The 20185-nt window shown below is 50.5% G+C and overlaps 1 protein-coding gene across 1 annotated transcript in view; it reads right to left on the bottom strand.

Moving 5' to 3' along the window:
• Positions 1–3934: 3934 nt before the first annotated feature.
• The window catches only part of LOC146870712 (apoptotic chromatin condensation inducer in the nucleus-like), a 593254-nt gene continuing 577003 nt past the window's right edge, over positions 3935–20185 (bottom strand). The window contains exon 8 of the mRNA XM_085643796.1: positions 3935–4060. Coding sequence (XP_085499922.1) covers positions 3935–4060 — 126 coding nt within the window. The remainder of the gene's footprint in view (positions 4061–20185) is intronic.

The following is a 20185-nucleotide window of genomic DNA, read 5'->3' as shown; positions in this document are numbered from 1 at the left end:
CATTAATTTGGTTGTTGTCACTTTGGGGATTTGTTCTTTAAATAGTTATCAGTACAGGGAAGGTATTTGTTGCATTTTGATAGAGGCTCAGCCTTGCTGATTAGAGCCAGACCCTCTGTTGTTAGACAGTTGTTGGTTACTTAGCAGTGGAGACCTGTGCTGGACTCGGTCTTACTCGAATACACGAACTTTCCTTTACCAGTTCAATCCTGAGACCCTCAATTCAGGAATCTGGAAAACCTGGACACAAAGAAAGGATGGACTTCCCTGGGACTGAGGGAAGTGTTTGAACTTTGAAAAGGGCAGCCTCAGGTTCACTTTACTTTACCGGATTGGTCTCCAGGAGGAACAGCGTCGCTGGCACCACTAAGCCAGTACTTTATATATATATATCTTTGACTTTCGCAGACCTTCTCTACTAGTGCAAGCATGTTGCCAGTATTCTGGGTTGCTGCTCTCCTTCTACTACTAATGAGTGCAGTTTCACTCTGGTTCCAGAAAGACTGCTTCAGTTCTCCCCTGTGCATTGCTGCTACATGCAGCGCAGCCAGTCTTTTACTTGCTGTAGAAAGTTGCTGCTTTAATGTTCAAGAGCAGCTTTGTGCTTGATAACCTTGACACGTGTTGTATAGATTCAGTATACTTCTGAAGGGTAAGTCATGGTGGGGGAAGGTTTCTAGACCAGCACCAAGTCCAGATTCCTGCGCAATGGTTTGTTGCTGTAGAGGGAAGGAGAACGTACCTGCCTGCCTGCATGAGGAGCTAGACTGTGCCTACCAAGATAACAGCCATCAACATCCCAGCAAGGCCTGCACAAGGCTAGCAAACCTGGAGAGTCTGCATGGAGGACCCCTCAGCAGCCCAATACAGCTCAGAAGCCTCTAAAATCCCAGCAGCCCAGAATAAGGAATAAAAATAATCTGAGCTGTTAAGCTCCAACAACATCTGTAGAGCATCAAGTGGGTGAGCCTGTGCCAAATATATGTTCACAACCCTTAGAAGCCTTGTACCTGTACCAACCAGTCCCAGGGAGGCAGAAAGTCTTACACCATTGACTCACAACACCATCACCAGCAAGAACTTTGAAAGAATTTGAAGGTCCACTTAGGATACCCCAACATGAATGAGTACTGGGTCACCTGACACTAGTTAGAGGGGCCAGTGACTGGCTAAAAGGACCAGAGGTGTCCCCAGTGACTGGCTAAAACGACCAGAGGTGTCCTGCCTCACGGATCCGGGAGGCAGCAGTGACCCGGCAGGGGTGCATACATTGGTATTAGAACATGCCAGGGAGAAATACAGCTCCCTCCCATGAGGTCAGGACAGGAGCTGTGCTTCCGTACAGCTGCAGACACTTTAAACATGCCCATTGCAAAGTGGAATACTCTGCTAAAACAGTTTCCATTGATTTCAGGCTGAAAATGAATGATTATGAGTTAAATAAAATGCTCCATAAATGCAGCTAAATTTCCATATTTGTGACACTAAATTTCCATATTTGTGCCACTAAATTTGCTAATCCATGCCGCAATATCCTGGGGGGTCTGTCTAGGGCTCTCGTTACGATTTGGCCGGAATTTGGTAAAGTGAAACCATAGGACCGGTATCCCTGCACCAAATTCGGTTATTCCTAGTTTTACTCCATTTTGGGGAGAAAACGCTGACATTTCTTGTCTGCTCTGAACAGGCGGAAAGTGTCAAGGGGGGTGTCGCGGGGCCACATCCGCGCGAGACTCATTGAAAGAACATGGGGCAGGGTGGGGGAAGACTCACCAACCGAGTCCCTTTATGTCTCCGCAGTCCGAAGGATATCAGCGTTCCAGAAGGAGTCTGCAGGAAGAGGACACAGTATATTTTGAGCAAGGGCCCTTTAATTGGAGGCAGGAACCCAGAGAGGAACAACATTAGAGGGATGCTCGCAGGAGGAAGAGAAGGAACCCGGAAGCGTCTGTGCGAGCTGGAGAGTCGAGGAATCGAAGGAGCCGAGGAGCCCGAGAGGGAGAGACCGGACCTCGTTGCAATCACTCCTTTTCCCCTGATACATGTAGTGAGTTTCAAAATCCTCACGGACGCCATTTTTTTCTTCTTTCTTTTCTCCCTATACCCCCTAATCATCGAATCCTTCACGAGTATCAAGAGCCAGGGAAGATAACGGACGCGTTGGGGGGCACCCTTGCTGTCGGATCAAGAGAAAAGAGGACCAGAAGACGCTATTCCCCAGAAAGGAACTAAACCCCAACCAGTCCCGGAATTAAACGGAGATAAGACGTGTAATCCCCACCTATGTAGACTGAACTAAAATCAGTAAACGAGACTTTAATATAATAAAGAGTCGCCTTCAAATATCCATCTGTCTCCTCCACTCATTTCCCGCTATTACAGGGGGGAAGGTTGGAATTGGGGTGGGAGGCAAAGGGTTTGGGCAGGTTTCTGCCTGGAATTGTTTGCTCTCCCCATGCTGCTGTGGGGGGCTGGGCTGTGCTGCTGCTCACGGTCCCTGCAGCACTGAAGACAGATTCTGTATCTCTAGTGCTTAATTTGAGCCAGTGGTTGCAGGTGGGGCCCACCAGCACTTATTTCTGGTGACCAGTACTTATTTTTTCTCAGGTGACTTTAATCTAAGGGAAGAGAAATAACAACACAAAGGGGGAAATAATGAGGAGAAGAAAGACGGATGGAAAAACAGTGACAAAGGGAGAAAGAAAGAGTGAAAGAGAAGGAGATACAGGGGGAGCAAGTGTCTGATGGTGAATTAAGAGGCATCTTGTGGAATTGAGACTAAACAGCCTTGGTATTTGGCACCCTCACCTTCGATACAGCTGGCTGCAGGCTTCTGAGCAAAACCTTGGGTGCCAACACTTATTCTTTTACAAATTAAGCACTGCCCCAAACCCGACAATTCCAGGCCTGGAAACCTTTTATTATTGCGGGTGGAGTAAATCCACAACAGAGTTATTATCGCTACGGGTAAAATTGCACAATTTGTAATGAAGGCCTAAGTGGCTAAGGGATTCACAATGTACACATCTCTCACAGTTCTCCTCTGTCCCATTCACAAATATCCCCACTTCGCCAAATTATGCCCAGTGTCCCTCCCCCTGGTTCCCAAGTCTACTTTTTAGGTCTGCCTAGGCGTTGCATGCGCTGTCTCTTCAAGACATGCTCTATCTAGGATATGGCCTTCAAAAAACACCAACCTTTTTCATTGGTTCCTCTTACAGTCCTTTAGAAATGCTGGCTTTCAGTAGTGAATACGCTTAGTAGTACCTCCTTTCGGAATTTTGTATACTCCCGTGAGGACTGCCCCTCTTGAATGTGTTCTTACTCTTCATGTTAGTTATACTTTGAGAACACTCTTTTTCTGTTTGGTTGGCCTGCCTCTGCTCGTTAAGTGTTCTGTTTACTTGTGCATGAAACTTCGGTCCGATTGCCGTCCTTTAATCTCCCCGTGCCTCCCCCTCACCCATCCCACAACCCTGCTTGCAGGCCCCCACCACCCCTCCGAGGCAACTGGTTGTTTTGCTTGTTTTTTCGTTTGTTAATTTACGCTTCATTTGCACTGCAGTGCCCTCATTTAATCTCCCTTTGGTTTGGAGGTCGGGAAAATGTGGTAGCGGGTGCAATGACGTGGTTACATTCAATTAAAATATATTTGAAAAAACAAACACACAAATATATTCTTTGTTGTTCCTGGCATCGGCTACCACGTCTTTGCTGGCACTGCTATATTGGTAGAAACTTGTGCAGTACCTTATGTGGCCAAGAGAGGTCCGAAGAGACACCTAGTGACAGCCTTAGGTACTGCACACTTTCCCTGCTTCGTGCACATTAGAACAGTAAATGTTGCTGTACCCACAATAATATGCTGAATAGTTAAATACATATAAGGTACCAAAGGCAGGACCGATTGCATTGCAAATGTTTGTTTAGCCACTTACCCTCCGGTATTCCTTGGTATAATGTCTGGGTCTGCGGCTGGGAGGTGCTCACGTTGCACTTCTGGTAACATGCCATCACATTCTTGCCCAGCCTCTTCAGATGCCCCCTTAGCATGGTTCGCCTGTTCAAAGAGAAAACAGAGCAGGTCATATTACTAGAGGGACACTAGTCGAGGATGCCTGTGTCATCTCCGACCATGCCCCTAAAGAGGCCCTGGCACAATGAAGGGGGATTACTGCTTACACTCCCTTGCCTATCCCAAAAAGTGTGCCTGTGCCAACACAGGAACATGGGAAACCTTGCTGTAGATCAGATGGAGGTACGGAAAATCTAGAGCCACAATTGGCACAGGGGAAATCTCCTAAAATTAAATAAGCATAGGAGCACGAAACCCTTTCTGGGCATAAACCGATGTAAGGAGACCAAACACTCTCAAATTGGACTTAGACCAATGCAGGGAGACATCAACTCTGGAAGGTTTGAGAAGGATGTTTGAGAGTTCATAGTAGTCGGAAAGCTTTGGGATGAGTCAAAGGTTTAAAGGAGAATTTTTTATATAAAAAAAACTGAAATTAATCTATACATATGAATATGAACATGACACTTGGTAATGTTGTATTAGCTGGAGAAAACCCCGCCATATAATTACCCATTTGTGCACATAAGCAGTATTAGAACATTGGAATGTTGGAAGCTCCATTGAAAACAATGGAGTGCTCCGGGCTTATAATGGCTGGTATAAGCCCGGAGCTCCAACATTCCAGTGTTTCTTTGTTCACAGCTCTGACTGTGAACAAAGGCTTCAGGGAGTCCGTGGGGATTTCAATCCCCTCACGCTCCCTGAAGGCTTTATTTGTTAGAACATTCTGCCCTCTAGTGGCAGAATGTTCTAATAGCCTTATAGCCCTTCGTAGCAGGGCTATACCGGCATTAAAGTCCCGCTGCTTTGTTAAAGTCCGTCGCCTTCGGCTCGGACCTTTAACGCTGCAGCGGGCCTTTAATAGCCGGTATAGCCCGCTATGGCGGGCTATAAGGCTATATTAGAACATTGGAATGTCGGTAGCTCTATTGAAAACAATGGAGTGCTCCGGGCTTATAATGGCTGGTATAAGCCTGGAGCTCCAACATTCCAATGTTTCTTTGTTCACAGCCCTGGCTGTGAACAAAGGCTTCAGGGAGCCCGAGGGGATTTCAATCCCCTCATGTTCCCTGAAGGCTTTATTTGTTAGAACATTCTGCCCTCTAGTGGCAGAATGTTCTAATAGCCTTATAGCCCTTCGTAGCAGGGCTATACCGTCATTTAGAACATTGGAATGTTGGAAGCTCCATTAAAAACAATGGAGTGCTCCGGGCTTATAATGGCTGGTATAAGCCCGGAGCTCCAACATTCCAATGTTTCTTTGTTCACAGCTCTGGCTGTGAACAAAGGCTTCAAGGACCCTGAGGGGATTTGAATCCCCTTGCGCTCCCTGAAGGCTTTGTTTTATTTGTTAGAAAATTCTGCCCTCTAGTGGCAGAATGTTCTAATAGCCTTATAGCCCTTCGTAGCAGGGCTACACCGGCTATTAAAGTCCTGCTGCTTTGTTAAAGTCCCGCGCCTTCGGCACGGGCCTTTAACGATGCAGCGGGCCTTTAATAGCCGGTATAGCCCGCTACGGCAGGCTATAAGGCTATAATATTTACATGGTCTGATGTGTGCAATTATCTTGTGGAGAGGTATGCAAAAGTTTTCATGACATTTTCCAGAGTTTTAGTAGTAGGCATGAACTCTTTTATATATGCACCTGTATGTACATAGCAACAGCAATTATGACATTGTCTGATATACACATTTCTTGTGTTGTAATGTACTTTGTTCTCCTTACATGAATGTATCTGCTTTTAACAGAAAGCATAGTTCAATGTACAATGGTACACACACATACATATATAAATACATATATAAACCCACAGAGAGGCGCTGCCCTCATCACCCTTCGCTCTTTTTTTTATCACATAGAGAGCAGACTATTGCCACTGGGGAATTCTTATCTGATTCTTTTTCTCTTCCCTGTGGGGGGTGCCACAGGGTTCATCTCTATCGGTGGAAGAGGTGTGGCGCCGCAGCCAGGGCGACTGACTCCGGAATCTGGGGATCACAGTTCGATCGCCAGCGCCGGTGGCAGATTAGCCCAGCACCATGTGACTCTGGGCAATAGCTTGCTTAATCTTCCCAACGGCCTCCAGCGCCTAGAGACCCTTACGGGTGATTGTTCGCGCTTTACAAATGTGGATTATTATTATTATTATTATCATCTCCCACATTCTTCAACATCTATGCTACCCCCCTGGTGAAACTTACTAGATTGCATGGTTTCTCAGTAGTTTCGTATATCGATAACACACAGATATTGGTGTCAATTTCAACGGATGTCGATGCTATAGGCAACAAATTCAAAAACTGTTTGGCCCAGAAAGCAGTCTGGATACAGGGTAAATGCCTTAAGTTAAACACTGAGAAAATGGGGGTGATCCTTTTTGGCCATAACATCGCTTTTTGGAACACCTCATGGTGACCTTCTAATTTTGGTCCACTTCCATCACCAATTCAGAAAGTGAAGAACCTAGGGGTGCCATTTGATACTCATCTCCGTTTCTCTGACCAAATCACCTCTTCCTATTTCCCTTTTCTGAGAGTATTGAAAAAAGTTCTTCCTTTCATTCCTCTTGATATGCAAAAGATGATCATTCTATCCTTGGTTTTCAGTAAAATCGAATATTGCAATGTTTTGAATTTGTGAATTCAGAAGCGGTTACAACTAAGCTTCAATCATTGCCTAGTGCAGCAGCTTGCACTCTTTTGAAGGTACCTAAATTCAGCTCTGTCTCAAAGAGCATTTTTGAGCTTCTTTGGCTACCACTTTGTTTGAGGATTAAATTTAAGGCCTTGTGCCTGGTCCATAGGACCCTGCACAATACTGACCCCCAATCAATCAATCAGGGAATTGTAAGCACGCTACTCACCCGTGAGGGTCTCAAGGCGCTGAGGGGGTGGGGTCCACAGATCTGTTTAGCCGAAGTGCCAGGTCTTGAGGGTCTTCCAGATGGTGTTCAGGGAAGGGGTGCGTCTGATGTCTGCCGGTAGCTCGTTCTAGGTCTTGGCTGCAATGTGAGAGAAGGATCTTCCGCCTGCTCTGGCTCTGTGGATGAGCGGGATTTCGGCCAGTGCGAGGTTGGAAGATCGGAGGTCTCTTTTGGGTAAGTGGAAGTTGATTCTATCGTTGAGGAATTTGGGTCCGTTGTTGTGTAGGCATTTGTAGGCGTGAGTGAGGATTTTGAACGTGACTCTTTTCTCCACGGGGAGCCAGTGGAGACTTCGTAGGTGTTGGCTGATGTGTTCGTGTCGGAGGATGCCGAGGACGAGTCTGGCAGCGGTGTTCTGTATTGTCTGGAGTTTGCGGAGTAGGGACTTGTTGATGCCGGCATAGAGTGTGTTTCCATTGCCCAGTCTGCTGGTGATGAGTGCGTGGGTGACTGTCTTTCTTTACTCAGGGGGATCCACTTGAAGGTCTTGCGGAGGGGGTTGAAGCAGCTGCTGGTGACAGCGTTGACCTGTCGGTTCAGTGTGAGTGATGAGTCGAGTACGATGCCGAGATTCTTGGCGTGGTCTGAGGGGTAGGTGGGCTTCAGAGGGTGGTCGGCCACCAGGTGCTGTTCCATGTACCAAGGATAAGGACTTCTGTCTTCTCGGCGTTGAGCTTCAGGCAGCTGTTGGTCATCCGGACTGCAACGTCTTGCATTCCTTCCTGGAAGTTGAGTTTGGCAGTGGTTGGGTCTTTGGTGAGGGGGAGGATGAGCAGGGTGTCGTCGGCGTAGGATATGATGTTGAGGCCGTGTTGTCAGACGATGGCTGCAAGGGGGACCATGTCAATGTTGAAGAGGGTGGGGCTCAGTGATGAACCCTGTGGGACTCCGCAGGTGATTTTCGTGGGGTCAGAGAGGAAGCGTCGGAGTCGGATCCTTTCGCTTCTTCCTGTGAGGAATGATCGGATCCAGTACAGGGCTGTTCCTTGTATGCCTGTGTCATGTAGTCCGGCGACTAGTGTGCGGTGGGAGAGGGTGTTGAAGGCTGCCGATAGGTCAAGTAGGATGACGGCTGCGGAGTGGCCTTGGTCCAGGAGGGTGTGGATGTCGTCCTTGGCGGCGAGTAGGGCGGTCTCTGTGCTGTGGCTGCTTCAAAATCCGGATTGGGACGGGTCGAGGACGGTGTTCTCTTCAATGAATCGTGTCAGTTTCCTGTTGACTGTTTTCTCTGCAACTTTGCCTGCGAAGGGGAGGAGCGAGATGGGCCGATAGTTCTTGAGGTCGGTGGGGTCAGCTGTGGGCTTCTTGAGCAGGGGTCTGACTTCTGCGCGCTTCCAGTCCTTTGGGAAGGTGCCTGTTTTGAAGGTGATGTTGATGGTGCATTGTAGTTCGGGTACGATGGTGGCTGCAGCTCTGTGGTAGATGTGAGAGGGGCAGGGGTTGATTGGGGCCCCGAGTGGATGCTTTTCATGGTTGAGGGAGGCGGTGTCTTCGGCCGTGATTGGTGTCCAGTTGGAGATGGTGGGCTGGCTGGTGTTTCTGGGGGGGCGGGGGCGGTATGTGGCACCTGGTGGATGGTCGATGAAGTTGTCGTAGAGGTTTTTGATCTTGAGGTGGAAATAGGTTCCAAGCTAGTCGCAGAGGTCTTGGGATGGGGTGATTTCATGTGGCTTCGCTGTGTGGGTTGGTGAATTCTTGAATGACACTGAAAAGTTCCTTTGAGTTGGTGGAGTTTGCCAAGATTTTGTTGTGGATGAAGTTCCTCTTGGTGGCTCTGATCTGGTTGTGGTAGTTCGTCATGGCGTCCTTGTAGGTGATGTGGTTGTCTTGGTGTTTCTCTAGTTCTCCAGGCCTCAACAGATGCGTCTGGCTTCTTGGAGAGCGGTGGTGAACCAGGCGGCTTTCCTGGGACATTGTCTGTCGGGGTTGCATAGCGGGGCGAGCTCGTCTGTGCAGTTGGAGATCCAAGTGTGGAGTTCTCTGGCTGCGACGTTTGCGTCGGGTGCCTAGGTGTGGTTGTCTCGAGTGAGGGTGGAGTTAAGTTGCTCGTCGGTAACCTTGCTTCAGTTCCTTCGTGGTGGGTGTGGGGCTGGTTTGGGTGCCTTGGGGTTGATGATGGCGAAGTGTACGCAGTAGTGGTCGGTCCATGGTGGCTGCATTGGACGTTGTTTCCTGTCGCGAAGAGGGGGTCGAGGGTGTGTCCTGCTCTGTGGATTGGTGTGTTGACGAGTTGTTTAAGTCAGATGCTGGCGAGGTTGTTACGAAGGATAGTGGAGTTGGGGTGGCTGGGGTTGTCGAGGTGGAATTTCAGGTCTCCAATGAGTATGTCGTTTGTTGAGGTGATGGGGTGGGGTGCGATGAAGTCGGTGATGGTGGTGGCGAAGGGTGTTCGGGGGCCGGGGGGGTCTGTAGACGAGGGTTCCTCGGAGTGTGGCTTTGGGGGTGGTCTGGATCTGGAACTGCAAGTGTTCGGCGGAGGGGAAGGTTTCGCTGGAGGTGGTGAGGCGGAGGGTGCTCTTGTGGGCGATGGCGAGGCCCCCTCCTGGGTGATTGGGGCGGTCTTTCCTCTGGATCTTGTATCCGTCTGGGATGGCGGCACTGATGACGGTGGCGGATGATGCGTTGGTCCAGGTCTCTGTGAAGAAGGCGATGTCGGGCGAGAGAGAGTAGAGTAGGTTCCAGATTTCCATGGCGTGTTTGTGTACGGAGCGTACGTTGAGGAGGATACACTAGGGTGTCGGTGGTGTTGGGAGGCCTGGGTGGCAGTGAGGGTCTAGCGGCAGTGGAAGCAGAAGAACTGGTAGTGGGTCGTGTTCGGCGAGGCCTGTTGGCATTCTCTAAGTCTTCCAGGGTTGAATGCGATGCAGGTGGTGGTGTCATAGCGATGGGTGGTGGGAGGTCCAGGGTTCCTGTCGCTGGCCGCAGTCGGGTCGCGGACGGGCGCAGACAGGCTTGCGGTCCGGCCACTACACGCGTCCGCTGCGCAACCGAGTTTGGTTCTTTTCAGTAAATCTTTGAAGACGTGGATTACTTCCGGTAAGAAAAAAATTCTCAAATACTTCTGTTGTGGGACGCTAGCACAAAGTCACATCACAATTTGTGCACTTTAGAAGTTGTTTACTTACACATACACACAAAAATAGAGACACGTGTGTGTATGTGTATATGAATATATATATATATATATATATATCCAACATAAGCAGGTAAGCCCCAAAGGAAGGAAGCCTCAGGCAGAATAATTCGCTCTTGGTTTATTGAATGACAACGTGCACGCAGGCAGACTCTCAGAGCTTCAGCATCAAAGTTGATATGATACGCCATACGCGTTTCGGGAGTCTTGCTATTCCCTTCTTCAGTGGCGCGGAGAGTAAAGACTGGCAGCAAAGTTTGTTTCACACACCTTCGTATTGAAGTACTTGCCACAGTGGGCGTGGCCATCTCACAGGCTTCTGGTACTTGTGGTGTGCTAATTATAATCCTCAGTGGGCTTGCAAAGTCAAGTCTTTAAAATTGAAAATGAATAGTTTCCCAAGTGGGTAGATGCATAGTCTTTGTGGCTGCCTGCTCCGCTTTGTCGTTGTCACACGGAGCGTCGAAACAACACCATCCTGCCGATGGCACTGACCTCGTCTGTCTTCCGTTGCTGCCGGCGCCAGGTGGGGCCAGCACGGACTCGCAAAGCGATGGGCTTCGTTCCGCGGCTGGGCAACAGCCGTATATATCCAACATAAGCAGGTAAGCCCCAAAGGAAGGAAGCCTCAGGCAGAATAATTCGCTCTTGGTTTATTGAATGACAACGTGCACGCAGGCAGACTCTCAGAGCTTCAGCATCAAAGTTGATATGATACGCCATACGCGTTTCGGGAGTCTTGCTATTCCCTTCTTCAGTGGCGCGGAGAGTAAAGACTGGCAGCAAAGTTTGTTTCACACACCTTCGTATTGAAGTACTTGCCACAGTGGGCGTGGCCATCTCACAGGCTTCTGGTACTTGTGGTGTGCTAATTATAATCCTCAGTGGGCTTGCAAAGTCAAGTCTTTAAAATTGAAAATGAATAGTTTCCCAAGTGGGTAGATGCATAGTCTTTGTGGCTGCCTGCTCCGCTTTGTCGTTGTCACACGGAGCGTCGAAACAACACCATCCTGCCGATGGCACTGACCTCGTCTGTCTTCCGTTGCTGCCGGCGCCAGGTGGGGCCAGCACGGACTCGCAAAGCGATGGGCTTCGTTCCGCGGCTGGGCAACAGCCGTATATATCCAACATAAGCAGGTAAGCCCCAAAGGAAGGAAGCCTCAGGCAGAATAATTCGCTCTTGGTTTATTGAATGACAACGTGCACGCAGGCAGACTCTCAGAGCTTCAGCATCAAAGTTGATATGATACGCCATACGCGTTTCGGGAGTCTTGCTATTCCCTTCTTCAGTGGCGCGGAGAGTAAAGACTGGCAGCAAAGTTTGTTTCACACACCTTCATATTGAAGTACTTGCCACAGTGGGCGTGGCCATCTCACAGGCTTCTGGTACTTGTGGTGTGCTAATTATAATCCTCAGTGGGCTTGCAAAGTCAAGTCTTTAAAATTGAAAATGAATAGTTTCCCAAGTGGGTAGATGCATAGTCTTTGTGGCTGCCTGCTCCGCTTTGTCGTTGTCACACGGAGCGTCGAAACAACACCATCCTGCCGATGGCACTGACCTCGTCTGTCTTCCGTTGCTGCCGGCGCCAGGTGGGGCCAGCACGGACTCGCAAAGCGATGGGCTTCGTTCCGCGGCTGGGCAACAGCCGTATATATCCAACATAAGCAGGTAAGCCCCAAAGGAAGGAAGCCTCAGGCAGAATAATTCGCTCTTGGTTTATTGAATGACAACGTGCACGCAGGCAGACTCTCAGAGCTTCAGCATCAAAGTTGATATGATACGCCATACGCGTTTCGGGAGTCTTGCTATTCCCTTCTTCAGTGGCGCGGAGAGTAAAGACTGGCAGCAAAGTTTGTTTCACACACCTTCGTATTGAAGTACTTGCCACAGTGGGCGTGGCCATCTCACAGGCTTCTGGTACTTGTGGTGTGCTAATTATAATCCTCAGTGGGCTTGCAAAGTCAAGTCTTTAAAATTGAAAATGAATAGTTTCCCAAGTGGGTAGATGCATAGTCTTTGTGGCTGCCTGCTCCGCTTTGTCGTTGTCACACGGAGCGTCGAAACAACACCATCCTGCCGATGGCACTGACCTCGTCTGTCTTCCGTTGCTGCCGGCACCAGGTGGGGCCAGCACGGACTCGCAAAGCGATGGGCTTCGTTCCGCGGCTGGGCAACAGCCGTATATATCCAACATAAGCAGGTAAGCCCCAAAGGAAGGAAGCCTCAGGCAGAATAATTCGCTCTTGGTTTATTGAATGACAACGTGCACGCAGGCAGACTCTCAGAGCTTCAGCATCAAAGTTGATATGATACGCCATACGCGTTTCGGGAGTCTTGCTATTCCCTTCTTCAGTGGCGCGGAGAGTAAAGACTGGCAGCAAAGTTTGTTTCACACACCTTCGTATTGAAGTACTTGCCACAGTGGGCGTGGCCATCTCACAGGCTTCTGGTACTTGTGGTGTGCTAATTATAATCCTCAGTGGGCTTGCAAAGTCAAGTCTTTAAAATGAAAATGAATAGTTTCCCAAGTGGGTAGATACATATACACATACTTACATACACACATACAATAAGGCAAATCCCCCTTCCATGAAAGAACTATAGTGGGCAGGAGTCTAAGGGCTCAAATCGCAGTCCCATGAGCTGGTTAAGAACAACATTAAGGTCCCAAAAGGTTACAGATGTTGTTCTAGGAGGATGTAACGAAACATGGGTTTAATCAATTACTCAGGATAGATACAACTTTCCTTGTACTTTATTTAAAAGAAACGTAGTTTGTGTATAGAAGTGAAATTGAGTCCCAGTCTTGTCTTTAATAGCGTCTTCCTCTTTATTACGTCCTTAGGAGTTCCTCTCCGCCAGTACCCTCGACAGAAGTAAAGAAACTGGTAAGTATCTGCACTTATTATATTTAACTTCAAATGAGTGAATTAGTGGGGTGTTCTCTTTTCTACCTTTTGATGTAGAGTGTGCGTTAGCAAAGTAAAGAATGTGGGTTATAATAAGAAGTAGATAGCCCAAAAGAAATATTGACTGCACCTGTAGTGAGGCGATTGTAGGAAGCTGGCTCTGTATATACTATACCAAAGTGGGGTATAGTGTGCACAGAGTCCAGTAGAACCCCAAAGGTAGGCAGAGGTAAAATTAGATAGAACCTTACTCTCTATTTGTGGTAGTGTGGTCGAGCAGTAAGGCAGTATCAGAGGACAGTGTTAAGCATTTGGTGTACACACTCAGTCAGCAAATGAATTCACACACTCAAAGACTGAACTTAAGACCAATTGTTTTTGTATAACAATATTCTTTTAGTTATTTTATTTCTAGAACCAAGCAAGCCTGGCACAGGTAAGCAATAAATACTTTACAGTAGTAAATGCTGATTATAAAACAGTTCAATTGTAAATGTTCTATGGTGTGACCTACAGTATTGTTTCAGAGAAATGCAATCACTTGTAAATACAGTACATGGACTTGAATGAGATTTTCAGTAAAATAGCAGGTAAGTTACTTTTGGATTACTTTTCTTACTCAGTGCTGTATGCCTGGATGCAGCACTGGGACATTGCCTGTAAACAGGCGAGTAAAAGCGTTTTTGTTAATCATACAATTTAAAAAAAATTCTTTAGGTTTCAGAACTCCACACTTAAAAACGTTTTCAGGAAAAAGTGTCAATGTTATCCTATAGAGGAAAATATAGTTATCGGTTTTTAGGTAAGTATTCGGTAGTGGGAGTTCAGGTTCTGGGGGTAGACTCAGGGGTCCCCCAGGGTCAGTGATGCACTCTTGTTACACCCTCAGCGGCACTATGGCGGCCGGGTGCAGAGCGTTGAGGCCCAATGTTATCAAATGGGGGATAGGGGGCCTCCAGTTGGTGGCTGCTGGCAAGCAGGCCACTGGGTTGTGGGAGCAAAGCTCCTAGACTTTAGCTCAGGGCAAATGGGGAAACAAATTAGCACCAAAGTTGCACCCTCAGCAGCACTAGGGCGGCCGGGTGCAGAGTGCTGTTTCAACGTCGGATGCCCTGTTGTTTTCAATGGAGAACCTCTGGTTTGCAAAAGGACTGCAGAGAGACAAAGGACTTCTGGGTGCGATCATCACTTCGAGAGGTAAGTTGGGAAGTTAGGGGTTGGTTAGGCACCATTGGTTTGGGCCAACAAAGCCGTGGGGCGTCGGGTACAGGGGTACATTTTAGGGTCGGATCTTCTTACCAGCTCCTGGTCGTGGTTAGGGGGGCCTTTTGGATTTAGACTGCAGGCGTCGGCTGGAGGCTTGAGGCAGGTCAGGGGTTGCCGGATCTCGGTTCAGGATCGCCTGGGTGACCTCCTCGTGGTGTTTGCCCACTAGAGCTCGGGCCGTGCACGGCGGGTGCAGAGTAGGAAGGATTTGCGGTTTCCGGCTACTTCCAGAGGTTGTAGTTGAACAAACCCGGTGTTCACGGGAGAAGCAGTCTTTGGAAGTGAAGGCAGGCAGGGCCCCGGGGTTTTTGAGGTTGCTGGCTGCAGGACACACTGGGATTTCGCAGGAGCAGGTTCGAGGGGGAGACAGGCCAGTAGGGCTGGGGCCAAATCAGTGGGCGTCTTCCTCTTGTTAGCTGCTGCACGGCTGTTCGGTCCTTCTTCTTCTTTTCTTCTTGTTTCTTGTCTGGATCTGAGCAAGCAAGGTTCATGGGTGCCCCTAAATACTAGATTTAGGGGAGTTACAGGTAGGTAAAAGGCAGGGACCAATGGGTCCCTTCCCTGGGCTGGGTACACCCCCTATTACGCCACCCTCCAGTGGGAGGGGGGCATGTGCCTGTCCCTGATTGGCTGAGTCCCCCCCATCTTCAAGATGGCGTGGACTGAGAATTGTGCTTCACCTCGCCTCTCCCACCTGAGGGGTGGAGTTGGCAGAGGTGGGCACACCTCTCTTCCTCAGTTCCTCACTTGTTCTTCCCGCCGGTTCTCCCGCCAAAGCCAGTGGGAACCAGTTGCTGAAAGCAGCAATTGGCCTGGAAAAGCTCACAAAGGCGGCAAGCCTTTGAAGCTTCCCCTTTGTGAACCCTGCCCATCCTGGGGGAGCAGTCTTTGCACCTCGTCCCAGGATGTGCATTGTTTCAGGCCCCAGAGAGCAGCAGGCTCTCGGCCCAGGGGTCCACAAACATGTCTGGAGGTGGTAGCTGAAAACAGCCACTCAGCCTGGACACCAGTGGTGGGTTAGTTTTCAGGGGGCATCTCTAAGACGCCCTCTGTGTGCATTTTTCATTAAATCCCACACTGACATCAGTGTGTGTTTAATGTGCTGAGAAGTTTGATACCAAACTTTTCAGTTTTCAGTGTAGAGATTATGGTGCTGTGGAGTTTGTAATGACAAACTCCCAGCACCATATACTCTTAATGGCAGCACGTCACTTACAATGTCTAAAAATGGAATGGACTTAGACGCTGTAGGGGTACAGGGCTCATGCACCTGTACCCTTACCACTGGTATAGTGCACCCAGCTAGAGGGGTGACTGATCTATGCCAGGGCAGTGGTTTGTAGGCATGGCACACAGGGATGTGTGCCATGTCGACTCTTCACTTTGTTCTGCACCAAGACACGCAGCCTGCAAAGGCAGTGTGTGAGTGCCAGGGTACAGGACCTCTAAGGGTGGCACAATAAGTCCTGCAGCCCTTAGAGGGCCCAGGAATGGACTTTGGTACTGTAGGGGTACAGGGCTCATGCACCTGTACCCTCACCACTGGCATAGGGCACCCAGCTAGAGGGGTGACTGATGTATTCCAGGGCAGGGGTGTGTGGGCATGGCACACAGGGATGTGTGCCATGTCGACTTTGTTTTGTTCTGCACCAAGACACGCAGCCTGCCAAGGCAGTGTGTGAGTGTCAGGGTACAGGACCTATAAGGGTGGCACAATAAGTGCTGCAGCCATTAGAGGCCTTCTCTGGGCACCTGTGGTACCATTTACCAGGGGCTGACCTGTGGCCAGAGATGCCAATTGGGTTTAGACTTCAATGCAGTTTTAGAGAAAGAACATAGGCCCTGGGTACCTGGTTAGCAGGAGTCCAGGGCACACTCAGTCAAAGTACATCAGCAAAAGGTGGGGGCAACCATGCAGAAAGAGGGCACTTTCTCACACAACACCCCCCACCCCCCAACTAAAGAGGATGAGACTAACCTTTCCAGAGAGAGTCTTCATTTTCTAAGGGGAAGAACGTGGAAAGCCCATCTGCATTGGCATGGGCAGTACCAGTTAAGTGTTTCACTACAAAGTCCATTCCCTGTTGGGAGATGGACCACCTCAACAGTTTCGGATTTTCACCTTTCATCTGCATTAGCCATCTGAGAGGTCTGTGATCAGTTTGAACTATGAAGTGAGTACCAAACAAGTATGGTCTCAACTTCTTCAGGGACCAAACCACAGCAAAGGCCTCCCTCTCAATGGCACTCCAATGCTGCTCCCTGGAGAGAAGCCTTCTGCTTATAAAAGCAACAGGTTGGTCTTGGCCTTCATCATTGGTCTGGGATAGGAACGCTCCTATCCCTAGCTCAGAGGCATCAGTCTGTACAATGAACTGCCTGGCATAGTCTGGAGCTTTGAGAATCGGTGCTGAGCACATAGCCTCTTTGAGGGTGTCATAAGCTTTTTGACAACTAACTGTCCAGTTTACCTTCTTGGGCATCTTCTTGGAGGTGAGTTATGTGGGGGGGAGGCACAATGGACCCATATCCATTCACAAACCTCCTGTAGTACCCAGTCAAGCCAAGGAATGCCCTGACTTGGGTTTGGGTTGTTGGAGCTGCCCAGTCCAGTATGGCCTGGATCTTGGGCTGTAAGGGTTGTACCTGGCCTCCACCAACAAGGTGGACCAAGTACACATCAGTTCTGTAGTAGGGGATCTCTGTGTATAGTCATAATCTAGTGAATAGTCCCGCCCATGTGCGTGGACCCCGGAGCAATAAAAAATAATCTCTAAAAGGTGACAAATCATGCAGACCTGCATACACCTTTAAGAGAGAATTTAATTTAAAGACAGATAATGCAGCCTATACCCACAGGCTACACTGTCCAGTACTTCAACTAGAATTCCACCAACATCCACAAACAGCACTGCCTGTCTAGTTTTTCTCCCCATAGGAAAAAACCCTGCCTCTACCAGCAAAAGCCTCTGGAATGATAGAGAGGAAGGAGTGGACAGACAAGCCCCATAGGCTGCCATTATGTGGCTTAAAACAGGATACTGTGCCTTTAAGAAAACTTTCCAGGCTTCCAGAACTTTCCCCAGTATCCCAGAATGCCCAGCAGGTCCCATTTACTTTCAGTTCTTTTTTCCGGCTCCTGCTAGCAGGACCCTGGAGCATTGAGCTCTCCCCTTTTCAAGGGTTTTTTGGAGATTTTGTCAATTTTTGTCACTTTTTCAAGTGCTTAGTAGCTGGTACTGTCAACATGCCTGGCTTGTTCGACAAGTGCCCGGAATGTGGTAGAAAGAAGGCTAAAACTGATCCACACGAGGTGTGTATAGGTTGCCTTCCCCAGTCCCACGTGCCTGAAAACTGTACCATCTGCCACTCGTTCTCAGCCAGGACCCTGAGGGACAGGATGAAAATCAGGCTTCAAGTTCTGGAGGAGAGAAGACTGAAGGCACCAGGTGGGTCTGGAGGGGCTGATTTGCCCCATACTGAGGCCTCTGGGGGGCTCCCCAGGGGCAGGAAGACCAGTAAGCACTCCCACTCCCCGTCGAGGGTGTCGACGGAGACGTCGAGGAGGATGACCACCGTCTGTTCGCCGTCTCCCCAGGGCTCTGGGGAGAAGCGGCGTCGAAGATCGACGTCGAGGGACCTGAATAGGCCGCCGTCGACTACATCGGCGTCGTCGGCGACGACGCCGTCTTCGGCGCCGTCCAGCAGTCGGCGTCGAGATCGGACCCGGCGTCGGCGCAGGTCGCCGTCGAGGCGCAGGTCGCCGTCGAGGCACAGGTCGCCGTCGAGGCGAAGGTCGCCGTCGAGGCGAAGGTCGCCGTCGAGGAGAAGATCGACGTCGAGGAGAAGGTCGACGTCGAGGAAGAGAGAGTCACCGGAATCGGTGTACTCTGTGGTGTATACGCCCCCTCGGATGCCTCCGTCACCGCCTCCTCTCCCACCTCCGCCGACTCCTCCGCCACCACCACCACCAACGCCACCTCCTCCACCTCCACCACCGCCGCCTCCACCGCCACCACCGCCTCCACAGCCGCGGACACTACCTCCGCCGCCCCCACCTCGGTCGCTGCCACGCACTCCGGTGGGACCGCCGCCGGTTCCCCCGCGGTCGGTTTCCCTTCCGAGGTACCCGATTCCGCCGCAGGGGACCCTGAAGCCACGACGCCCGCGGTCGCCGGGACCGGCTAGACCGGCGGACAGGCCAAAGCCGAAGAGGTCGCGCTCCCGCTCTCACAGGAGGAGAAGGTCACGGAGCCGTGGACGGTCATCGTCGGACTCCGGACGACGCCGTAGGAGGCACAGGTCAAGGTCACACACGCGCTCCTCGACCAGAGACTTTTCCCCGACGCTGTCGGACTCACCGGGGACTAGGGTGTCGCCGGTGGACGATTTGGTCTCTTTCCAAGAGGTGCTGTTGAGAGGGGCAGCAAAGTTGGGTATCACGGTGACGGTTCCAATACCCACGACGTCCGTGATATTCGAGACACTTCATAAGAAACATCTGTCTCGCCCTCTACTGCCTCTTGTACCAGGACTGGTGGAACCCGCGTTGGAGCTGTTCCTCACTCCCGCGATGACGAAGGCCGCCCCCTCCAGGCTCATGAAAAAGTATAGGGCCCCGGAGTCGGACCCTACCTTTTTGAGAGTGGACCCGAAGCCGGATTCGGTCATCGTGACGGCGGCGAGGAAACAACATGCGACCGCGCCTTCGTCGACGGTCCCGCCGGACAAGGAAAGCCGCTGGCTGGACTCTGCGGGCAGGAAGGTGTGTGGGACCGCCGCCACTACCATGAAGGCGGCGAGTGCAGGGGCTTTGTTGGGCCGTTACGACCGGGCCCTGTGGGAGTCCCTGCAGCAGTATGCGGACCTACTGCCCCGGGACAAGAAGGAGGACTTCTTGGAGGCATGCTGGTTTCTAACCAGGTGATCGGCGCAGCGGCGGATGTATCCTTGCTGGCCGCCCACGCTTACTGCCATGGCGTTCACCAGAGGCGGCATTTGTGGCTGCGCCTGACGTCCCTCAAGCCAGAGGCGCAGCAAAGGGTGGCCAACCTGCCCTTCTCAGGGGAAACCCTGTTCGGGAAACATGCGGACGATGAGATGGCCCGCATGAAGGCGGAGGCGGAAACCCTGACGGACGTTGGGTTGGAGAAGGCCGAGAAGAAGAAGCGCCCGTTCCAGAGGCGGTTCGGGTCTTCGGGCAGAGGGCGTGGGCAGGGTTCGGGACAGCAGCAGCAGCAACAACAGCAGCAGTTCCGCAAGCCCTTCCAGAAGCGCCAGAGGGGTAGAGGAGGCCAGCAGGCTACTACCACTACCAAGGGCCCGGCCGGGTCTCTGCCCTGAGCGGCTACTTCCCCCTCAACAGTTACCCACTCCAGTGGGGGGAAGCATTCAATTTTTTCCGGCAGAGTGGAGAAAAATTACTCAGGACAAGTGGGTGCTGAATATTGTTTGCAATGGATACAGTCTTCGGTTTATTAGCCCGCCTCCAGCGATTCCGCCGGTCAGCTCTCGATTCCAGCTGAGAGAGCTCCAGGCGGAGGCAGACATCTTGTTGAGAAAAAAGGCGGTAGAAGAGGTACCTCTGTCTCAAAGGGGAAGAGGTCTGTACTCTCGGTTCTTCCTCATTCGCAAGAAGGACAAGAACGAGTTCAGGCCCATTCTGGATTTGCGACAGGCAAACAAATGGATTCGCAGAGAGAAGTTCCGCATGCTATCGTTGCACCAGATTTACCCTCAGCTGCAACGGGGAGACTGGCTCTGTGCCATAGATCTACAGGATGCGTACTTCCATGTGCCCATAGCGAGGAAGCACAGGAAGTTCCTGCGATTCCAAGTCGGCGCCAATCACTATCAATACACAGTACTGCCATT

This window comes from Triturus cristatus, chromosome 1_1, assembly GCF_964204655.1.
Source record: "Triturus cristatus chromosome 1_1, aTriCri1.1, whole genome shotgun sequence".
In the NCBI taxonomy this organism is placed as follows: Eukaryota; Metazoa; Chordata; class Amphibia; order Caudata; family Salamandridae; genus Triturus; species Triturus cristatus.
The sequence above is the reverse complement of the archived record's forward strand: the minus strand, read 5'-3'. Positions and strand labels throughout refer to the sequence as shown.